The 9,905-nt window shown below is 64.8% G+C and overlaps 2 protein-coding genes across 4 annotated transcripts in view; both read left to right on the top strand.

Moving 5' to 3' along the window:
• Positions 1 to 1,729, top strand: part of TEDC2 (tubulin epsilon and delta complex 2) — a 4,630-nt gene extending 2,901 nt beyond the window's left edge. For 2 of the 3 annotated variants that reach the window (XM_040459360.1, XM_040459357.1), the window contains exons 9-10: positions 362 to 552; positions 807 to 1,729. In XM_040459360.1, coding sequence (XP_040315294.1) covers positions 362 to 552; positions 807 to 944 — 329 coding nt within the window. In that variant the 3' untranslated portion in view covers positions 945 to 1,729. The remainder of the gene's footprint in view (positions 1 to 361; positions 553 to 806) is intronic. The other variant, XM_040459358.1, reaches the window with a different exon arrangement.
• Positions 1,730 to 7,350: 5,621 nt separating this feature from the next.
• The window catches only part of NTN3 (netrin 3), a 15,343-nt gene continuing 12,788 nt past the window's right edge, over positions 7,351 to 9,905 (top strand). The window contains exons 1-6 of the mRNA XM_040458681.1: positions 7,351 to 8,568; positions 8,640 to 8,828; positions 8,919 to 9,068; positions 9,230 to 9,280; positions 9,413 to 9,487; positions 9,700 to 9,898. Coding sequence (XP_040314615.1) covers positions 7,641 to 8,568; positions 8,640 to 8,828; positions 8,919 to 9,068; positions 9,230 to 9,280; positions 9,413 to 9,487; positions 9,700 to 9,898 — 1,592 coding nt within the window. The 5' untranslated portion in view covers positions 7,351 to 7,640. The remainder of the gene's footprint in view (positions 8,569 to 8,639; positions 8,829 to 8,918; positions 9,069 to 9,229; positions 9,281 to 9,412; positions 9,488 to 9,699; positions 9,899 to 9,905) is intronic.

Genomic DNA, 9,905 nt, shown 5'->3' with positions numbered 1-9,905 from the left:
ACGGCCGCATTCCCCGCCGCGGGGGCGCGGAGGACACGGGGGGCAGGTCTTTTCCGCCCCCCCCCCCCCCCCCAGAACCCCCCCACGCCCCCCCACATCCCCCCCCCCCCCCCGCCCCTCCCCTGACGGGCCCTGGCTCTGCGAACAGTCGGCTTATTTTCCTAGTCACTGAGGGTGGCGTGTGAGAAGCAGAGACATACCGGCCCCTGGCTTGCTTCGTGTCACTAGAGATGATTTTTTACAGATAACGAGGCTTCGTCTAGGAGGCAAACCTTTGACTTTGCACTGCCCCCACCAAAGGCAGATGGGGAGGAGGTCCCTGGCTGCCACCCCACGAGTCCACCTCCCCCTGCCTTCACAGCAGTGGTGGGACAGCAGCTGGGGCCGTGGCCTGTGGGGAGACGCCCCGGAGCCTCACTGCCCTGCGGAGGAGGAACAGACCCTATCTGGAGCCCCCAGCTTCTTCTCTACTCCAGCACCCAGGAGTTGCAGACTCTAGAGGCCCTGAGGCTTCGGGTGGCCATGCTGGACCAGCAGATCCACCTGGAAAAGGTACTTCCGGAGTTGGGGCGTGGAGACTGGGTGACGGGGGAGCCGTGGGCTTCGGTCCATCTGAAGATGGGGCTTCTGGGCTTGTGTGCATGCTGACACAGCATTGGCCCAGGGGCAGAGCTTTAGAAGGTGGGAGGGGCTGGAACACATGCCTGAAGCCCGCCCTGGAATTGCCTCAATTCAGGGCCTTCTGTGAGCCCTCCCCGGACAGGGCCCGGGCCCTCCTGAGATCTTAACTCTTCGTTACCCCTCAGGTCCTGATGGCGGAACTCCTCCCCCTGGTGGGCACACAGAGGCCACACTGGCTAGCGCTTTGCCGAGCTGTGCACAGCCTGCTTTGCGAGGGAGGGGAGCGCTTCCTCACCGTCCTTCGAGATGAACCTGCCGACTGAACCTTTCCCGTGGCCGGCTGCCACCCCCGAGCCCCGTTCCCAGGCCTCGGGACCCTGGCATGAGGGTGACCTTGTTCGGACACTGAGACTCTTGGGAGACCACTCCCTGCCCCCCACTAGTTAACAAGGACTGAGAGGATTTCCGATGCAGAGATGGTGTACCCACCCTGGTAAACCAGCTTTCCCAGGTGGGTTGAGGACAGTCCCCTGGCTCTTCCTGAGGAACCCAGGGCCCTTCTCACAGCAGCTAAAGCGAGTAGTCAGACCTCTGCTTGGCTTCGCCTTCCCCAGGCTGAGACCGGAGGCCTTTCTGGGGCTTTTTGTGGTACTCCTGTTTCTTCTCGCTTTAGATCTATAAGCCACTCGTGTGACATTAACACTACTTTAGCAAGTACGTATATTGAAATCACACTAAGATGGGACTTGATGCGTGTTTTTGCTCACCAAGACGCATCAGGTGTATTCACTGAGAACACGTACTGAAGGGAGGGAAAGGCCACTGAAGGCGAGCAGGACTGGGGACTTCTGCCAGCATTGGCCCCAGCACACCTGAAACCCCTCCCTCCAATCCCCTAGACTGTACTGGGCTCATGGGAAAACACAAAAGCCACAAGCCTATACCAGAGTGGGTGGGCACCGCGTGGCATCTGTGCTCACCAACCCCACAGCTGTTGCTGTGGCCAGCGTGGGCACCCTCCCCCCTGCCTCCCCTGCTGAAGGAATCCTTGCTTTGTGGAACAAAAAACAACTTACAGGTCGAGGTCACGACCTCTGGGTTTAAACCAGTCACAGGGTTGGGCTTACTCTTAATTGCTGCTGTGGGACTTTTAGCAAGATTCTCAAGGGCCCAGTGTTGTCCTCACTGTCATTCTGGGGTTAGTTGTTGGGAGAGGTAATTGAAGAGACGTGACCACCCGTTGACCCGTGAGCTGGATCTGGGCAGTGGGAGGCTCCTCGCCCCCTCCCCTGTCCTCGGAATGTGGGTTCCACTTGCCTCGTCACTCCCAGGGGCTGCTCCGAGGACACAGCCTTGAGGTAGTGATGTGATACTTTAAACACCTGCACGGGGTACACGGCCGAGCCCGCTGAGGGCCTCCCGCGACATCAGCCTTTAAGCTCTGGCGGGCGGGTGCCGCAGCCCAGGACGCGTCTTGTAGGTAAGGCCCGTTTGCTTGTTGACCCCGCCACTCGCCCGGCTGGAATGGCCTGCCTCCTTCAGTCTCTCCCTGCCCTCTGCACGTGGGGGCCAGTTTCAGATGACCCCCGGATGCTCCCAAGGAGCCCGCGCACCCACAGCAGTGGTTATTACCGCTGGGTCGGGGGTGAGGACAGATTACACAGTGCTGGGCCCTGGTGAGGCCTGGGAGTCTGGTGTTCTTTAAGCCTCTACTGAGGGTGCCTGGGTGGGTCAGTCGGTTGAGCATCTGACTTTGGTTCAGGTCACGATCTCATCATTTGTGAGTTCAAGGCCAGTATCCGGCTCTCTGCTGTCAGCATGGAGCCGGCTTCAGAGCCTCTGTCCCCCTCTCTGCACCTCCCCCGCTCATCTTTTCTGTCTCTCAAAAATAAGCATTATATTAAACAAAAACCGTTACTGATCACTTGTGCAGAGCACGATCCTCAGAGCTGGGGCATTGGCCCTTTGTGTGGACAGCGATGAGCAATTAGGGAATAAAACCAGCCTCTGCCCCAGGGGGATCCAGACCCAGGAAACCCCTGGAGAAGCCCTGGTTTCCTGAGAGCCAATGAGGGGTAGTAGGTATGGGGGAAGGACCGAGTGATGTTGAAGCAGCCTCGAGATAGCTCTGGGCCGCAGCAGGAAGTCCTTCTTATAAAAGCCCCCACAGTCCCACAGGCCAGAAATCTTGAACATGGAATCCCAGGTTTTGTGGCCTGCTGGGAACCAGATGATAGACCAATGTAGGAAACCTAAACCACTCCTCATTGTACTGAGGGGCCTCTAGGGACTGGAATAGCAATGTCCACTGCCCAGCGCAGGAACAGAGAAGGGACGCCAAGAGATAGGGAGCCTGGGGACAGCCACCCCCCTCTCCTGACCACTGTCATCACTGTCTCCAGAGCTCATGCCCAGTTACTCTGATCTTGAGGAACCCTTCATATCCAGGGTGAGTCCCACCACCACCCTGTCACTGGCCACCCGAAAATTAGTTTCCATAACCAGTGGCCTCCACCAAAATTATTTAATCCACCAGTTCACTTGGTTTATTATGCACCTTCCCTACTGGACCTTTGCCCCATGAGGGCAGGGGTGCAGTCCACCTCGATCCCTGGCCAGGCCCAGATGGGTGCCCAAAGGTTGTGGACTCGATGACCCACCTATCAGGACCAGTCCTGGTGATGTCTTTGTGGAGGGCTGTCCTGCCCGCACTTGGGCAGGGAGGTGACCCCCGTAGCGTCTGGAAGGATGAGAGCAAAGGTCTGGGTAGGCGCCCCCTCTAGATTGCACCCGCCCACCCAGATTCAACGCCAAGCCAGGAGGCGGCAGCGAACTCCTCTCCTCGGCGTCCCGGTGGCGTCACCGCATCCCGGGCCAATCCGCACTGACGTGGCGGTCGAGGACGGGAGTGGGGTCTGCGCGGGCTCCCACACCCACCCTGAACGCGGCCCCCGCGTCGGCGGCATGAGCGCACCCGAGCCCCCACCCGCGGCCCCTGCCGAGCCCCTCGCGTCCCCCGAACCCCCCGGGGCCCTGCGAGCGCTGCTTTTGGCCACCGGCGGCGTGGGGGGCTCCTGGCCGCGCTGCGTCCTGCCGTTCGGCGTTGTGGCCCTGGTGACCGGCGCCGCTGCCACAGCCATCACCTTCTCGCTGCGCGGACCTCGCCTGGACCCGGAGCAGGGCGTGGCGCTGGCCGCGCTGGGCGCGGGCCTCGGGCTCCTGGCCGCCGCCTTCCTGTGCTGGCACGCTCGGCGGCGGCGGCGGGCCGGGCGCGCGGGGCAGCGGGAGCCGGGGACGTCCTGAGCCCGCGCGGGCGGCCCCCTCCCCAGCGAAGTCACCGCGAGCCGGGAGCCTCCTCCCTCCGGACCTTGCCACGGCTGGGCGCGCGCAGCGCAGCGCGCGGGTGGCGGGTCGCGGAGGCCCCCTCCCTCGACCGTTTCTTCCCGAGCCCTTAGGAGGCCAAGGGCGTGCGGGCTACGAGACTTTTCCCTGTGCTCTCCCCTCTCGCCTCTCCCCCCTCCTCCCAATGTTGCTTTTCAGTGTTCTGCTTGGCGTGCAGAGCGGGTGGCGACCACAGAGAGAGCCTGCGTGGCACGGGGGCCCCGCCGGGGATGCAGGGTCAAGAAGGCCACGGACTTGGCGGGGGCCGCCCTCCCGGGTCGAGGCGCAGCGTGCCGTACGCCCCTCCCCCTGCTGTCTGTCCTCACTGCTGGGTTGGAAGCCCCTCTCGGCATAATAGACGCTCAATAAATGTTTGTGCTATGCGTGAAAGAGTTGTGGCTTGCAAAGGTCTGGAGGGGACAGTAGGTCCTGGGCTAGGCCGGGAGTGTTAGATCAGTTGGCCTTTTAAGGGAAAGACCCCGGCCCCCTGAGGCCTGGGACGTCTGGCCCCCTGGGCCCCTTCTCCCCCAGATGGGTTCCCCGCCTGCCCCAAAGCCAGCAGCTGTCACTCCGACGGGGGGTGGGGGACCGTGCGTTGGGGATGGGAGGACTGTAGTGGCCTGAGAAGATGCGGGGGGCCCGGGGGCCCCCCCGGCAGGGAGGCGGAGCTTCTTCTAAGGTGCCAGAATGGGGCAGGACCAGCTGAGAAGGTGTGACAGGCTAGGGACAGGTCCGCCAGCTCTCCGGAGCCATGAGCCTGCACTGGGGGCTGGGCTTAACTCTCATCAGGCCATCTGCCAGGGCCATCCTAGGGGCCAGAAGAGAATTTGTGCAGGCGGGGGGGGGGGGGGGGGGGTCATTGCAGGGAAGAGGTGGGGCTGCCTGCAGCCTCCTCCCCAGGGAGCTGGTGGTACCGCCGCCCTCTGGGCCCGCAACTCCCGGCTTGCTAACAGGGATGAACACTGGCAGCAGGCTGAGCCCTGGGGGCCTCTTTCCACCCACACCAGAAACCACCAGATGTTCTGCAGCCCCTCGCCCGACTCAGGAGGAAGCTGGGCTGCAGACAAAGCCTGCACAGGCTGGCCCGGAGCTGGAGGGGAGCCTGCTCCCTGATTTCCTTTCTTCCCTCTTGCCAGGAGTCTTGAAGCGCACTCAGCCAGGGGCTCCCTGGAAGCTTGTCTCAGGCTCTGTGGAACCTGCATGTTGGGCCTGGGCACGTCTCCCCACCGTGGCCAGCTAGTCACCCAGAAGGTTCTATTGCAGCCTCTACTCTCTTGCCAGGGCTCTGCTCATCCCAGGCTGAGTTGGACGCTGATGACCAGAAGGGATGTTGAAGGGGGTGGTTGGGAAGGTGCCAATTCCAAATGTCACTCATTCTGGAGCAGGATGTGCTGTCAGCTCCCTTATTCGCGCACCTATCTGCTGTTGAGGGGCGCGTTTTTTTATCGGGAAGTTGAGGCGAGGTACCGTGGCACCTGTTCTGTGGGGCAGAGGGGACCCGCAGACTCCCTGCTGCTGCCAAAGGTGAAGGGAGAGAGGCCAGCAGCCCCTCTGGCTCAATCCTTCCCAAGTCTCCTGTGATCTCATCAGCCCCTCCAACCAACACCCCCCCCCCCGCATTTGTGCTGGAGGGTGCCTGTCACTTCAGGTGCCCCATCACCCTGTCTTCATGCTGCTCCCTCCTCTTCTGCTTTGGTTTCCCAGGGGAGGTCCCAGCGTCCTCCTGTCCCTCCCCTCCCGAAGAACACGAAGGTTCTGCCTCCCCCTACCCTCTCCTTGTGGGTGCTCGCAGTCTCTCTGGCCTGGCTGCAAGTGAGGCTCTGCACACACAGACGCACCTGCATGGCGTCCTCGTCCTCCGCCAGCTGCAGGGCCTGGCCAGAGGTGAGCCTCCCATCTGAACCTTCAGGACTCAGACTTTCTCTCAGGTCACACATGTCCCTGTGTTCCCTGGCCCCCGTGCACACAGCTGCCCCTTCCTGGGATGCTTGGCCCTGTCCATCAAAGACCTAACAGGGGAAGTGGTCTCTATCCAGAGCCATCCCTGGTCTCTCTTGGTTGGGTCACTGTCAGCTGCAGCTGCCCTTTCCGCACCTGGTGACCAGGCTGCCCAGCTGGGCTCCCACTTCAGGTTCTCTACCCAGACCTGCTGGGAAGTGGGCCAGGCTCAGGGGTTCTGACGCTGAGCCGTCTGTGACCAAGCCCTCCCCATGGACCAGACTCCACTCCCTACCCTACACAGGAATCCTCAACTGCTGACCAAGCCCCTGAACCCCAAGGAACCCTATTATCTAGTGGGCTCCCCGGCCCCCACACATGGCTTCACTTTCTCCCTGCCAGCTTTGGGGGCTGGACCCATCATGGCGAGGCAATCAGACAGAGACCCAGAGATGCTTTGGGACAAGAGTTTGGCCTGATCTGGGGGTTGGGGGTGGAGGGGGTATGCCAATTTCATCACTTAGGTAAGCTCAGGTCAGACGGGGAGGATGCATCCTTCCTGAACATAAAGCAGGAGAGACTCCAGTCTGTAGAGGCCCTGGCTGCGTCCAATACCTAGGTAGCTCATCAAACCTCCCCAATGGCTCAGCAAAGTTGAGTAACAGGCGTCTGTCCAGTGAAAAAACTCAGTCTCAGGTTAAGGAACCTGAACCACAGGACTAGAAGTCGGAGCAGCTTGGATTCAAAATCAGACGTGGTCCCAAAGGTGTGGTTTTTTTTCTGCTCGTGCACACCACTGCCTTGGGGACATCCCATAACCACCAGTTCTGCTTGGCTCCTCCAGCCCTGAGTGTTCCCTGTAGGGACCCAGGGGAGCATGGGGGCACCAGCCTTCAGATCCAGAGCCCAGTCTGCCAGATGGGCCTGAGGGAGGAGGCGGCCAGACCCCCGCCCAGCACGTGGCACAGCCCCAGGAGCAGTCAGGGCCTGGATGCAGGCCGGGGACCCTGCTGGGTGGTCCCCCACGGGCTGCGTGGCTGAGCCGCCCCCTCCAGACCCCTCCCGCCAGCCGCATTCCTGGCTCCCCGGCCCCTCCCCCGGCTCGCGGGCCTCCCAGCCCCCTCCCCCGCTGGCCCCGCCAGTGTCTGAATCTGCTTCTGATTCCGGCTCTGCCGACGAGGCCCCCTCCCCTCTCCTCCCTCCTTCCCGGCCCGAGCAGCCCCGCCCCCGGCCGGGCCCAGGCTTGCGCCTACTGCGCCCCCCACCCCCTCCTGGCACAGCTCGCCCGTCGTCGCTACAGCCGGGAGGAGGCGGCGGCCGGGGCGCCCCAGGCCCCGCCCGCCCTCGGCCCTTCCTGGGAGGCCGGGAGACCTGCTCGACCCGGCCCTCTGTGGGTGAGTGCAACGGCGGGCGACGGGTGGGGCCTCCGCGGGCGGAGGCGCCGGGAGCGGGGGCGACTCCTGTCATCGCTCCAGGCCCAGCGGGAGGACGCGCCAGCATCCCCGCTGTTGCGCTTGGCCCGGGGCGTGCCCGCGGCTGCTCCCACCTCCGGGCCTCGGCTGGGGCCGCCCGGGATTGCTTGGCATTGCGGGCCAGCGGGCAGAGCCTCGGACCCGGGCTCACTCTCCGCCCCCCCACCCCCACCCCGAGGGCAGCAGCGTGGGGCCCGGCGGGCCGGCGGATCTACCGCGACTCCGGCCATGCCGGGCTGGCCCTGGGGGCTGCTGCTGACCGCGGGCACGCTTTCGACCGCTCTGAGCCTGGGGCCGCCGGCGCCCGCCGACCCCTGCCATGACGAGGGGGGCGCGCCCCGCGGCTGCGTGCCGGGCCTGGTGAACGCCGCCTTGGGCCGCGAGGTGCTGGCGTCCAGCACGTGTGGGCGGCCGGCCACGCGGGCCTGTGATGCCTCCGACCCGAGGCGGGCACACCCGGCCGCCCTCCTGACCTCCGCGGGGAGCACCACAAGCCCTGTGTGCTGGCGTTCGGACTCACTGACGCAGGCGCCCTTCAACGTGACCCTCACAGTGCCTCTGGGCAAGGCTTTTGAGCTGGTGTTCGTGAGCTTGCGCTTCTGCTCTGCGCCCCCTGCCTCGGTGGCTCTGCTCAAGTCACAGGACCATGGCCGCAGCTGGGCCCCACTGGGTTTCTTCTCCTCCCGCTGTGGCCTGGACTATGGCCGCCTGCCTGTCCCTGCCGATGGCCCACCAGGCCCAGGGCCCGAAGCTCTGTGCTTCCCGGAGCCCCAGGCCCAGCCCGATGGTGGTGGCCTTCTGGCCTTCAGCGTGCAGGACGGAAGCCCACCAGGCCTGGATCTGGACAGCAGCCCAGTGCTCCAAGACTGGGTGACTGCCACAGACATTCGAATAGTGCTCACAAGGCCTGCCGTGCTGGGGGACACCAGGGACTCCGTGGCCATGGTCCCTTACTCTTACTCGGCGACTGAGCTCCAGGTGGGCGGGCGCTGCAAGTGCAATGGGCATGCCTCAAGGTGCCTGCTGGACACCCAGGGCCACCTAATCTGCGACTGCCAGCATGGCACCGAGGGCCCCGACTGCGGCCGCTGCAAGCCCTTCTACTGCGACAGGCCGTGGCAGCGGGCCACGGCCCGGGAAGCCCACGCCTGCCTTGGTGAGGCCTTGGAGGGCGGCCTGGGGACCCTGCACTGGGCCAGCCTGCCCCTGACCCATCCCTTCCTGCAGCTTGCTCCTGCAATGGCCACGCGCGCCGCTGCCGCTTCAACACGGAGCTGTACCGACTATCCGGCCGCCGCAGTGGCGGGGTCTGCCTCAACTGCCGGCACAACACGGCCGGCCGCCACTGCCACTACTGCCGGGAGGGCTTCTATCGAGACCCTGGCCGTGCCCTGAGTGACCGCCGCGCTTGCAGGGGTGAGCCTGCCGCCGGCTGCCTGCACGTCCTCACCCTCTGGGTTCCCACCTCCCCAGATGGGCTTCTGACCGTCCCATCTCTGTCCTCAGCATGTGACTGTCACCCTGTTGGTGCTGCTGGCAAAACCTGCAACCAGACCACAGGCCAGTGTCCCTGCAAGGATGGTGTCACGGGCCTCACCTGCAATCGCTGCGCCCCCGGCTTCCAGCAGAGCCGCTCTCCCGTGGCACCCTGCGTTAGTGAGTGACCCTGCCCTGCTTCCGCCACCTCAGCCGAAACCACACCAGTTCTCCACACCCCCCCTCCCCACCCCACCCCCTCCCCGCTGCTGCCTGCTTGCCCCCAGAGCCCTACGAATCCTCCCCCTCAAATGCAGGCGGCTCTCTCACCCTGTCCGCAGAGACGCCTGTCCCTGGACCCACTGAGGAGAGCAGCTCCGTGGAACCCCAGGGTGAGTGGACACAGAACAGGGGCCCAGATTGGCATGACTGTGGGGGAAGGGGGCTTGGGGTTCAAGGAGGGGGAGGAGGAAAGGGCGGGGTAAGAAGGGAGGGATCTGTGCCAGCCTCCACACCCCCTCCAGACTGCGACGTGCACTGCAAACCAGCCCGCGGCAGCTACCGCATCAGCTTGAAGAAGTTCTGCAGGAAAGACTACGGTAGGCCTCCTGCCGTCACCTTCTCACCGTCCCTTGACCCTCCCTGGGCCTCCCACTGTCGCCAGCCCCGCCCTGTCACCCCCCCCCCAGTCCCCTCTCTGTGCCCCCCTCCCCACACCGCGGGCGCCCAGAGCTCCTCCGCGCGGCCCGCCCCCTCCCGGCTCCGCCCCGCCTGACCCCGCCCCATCTCGCCCTCCCCCCGCCCCCCTCAGCGGTGCAGGTGGCGGTGGGCGCGCGCGGCGAGGCGCGCGGCTCGTGGACGCGCTTCCCGGTGGCCGTGCTTGCAGTGTTCCGGAGCGGCGAGGAGCGCGCGAGGCGAGGGAGCAGCGCGCTGTGGGTGCCGGCGCGGGACGCGGCCTGCGGCTGCCCGCGCCTGCTGCCCGGCCGCCGCTACCTGCTGCTGGGGGGCGGGCCGGGG

This window comes from Herpailurus yagouaroundi, unplaced genomic scaffold, assembly GCF_014898765.1.
Source record: "Herpailurus yagouaroundi ecotype Mexico unplaced genomic scaffold, PumYag 222, whole genome shotgun sequence".
Classification (NCBI taxonomy): Eukaryota; Metazoa; Chordata; class Mammalia; order Carnivora; family Felidae; genus Herpailurus; species Herpailurus yagouaroundi.
The sequence above is the reverse complement of the archived record's forward strand: the minus strand, read 5'-3'. Positions and strand labels throughout refer to the sequence as shown.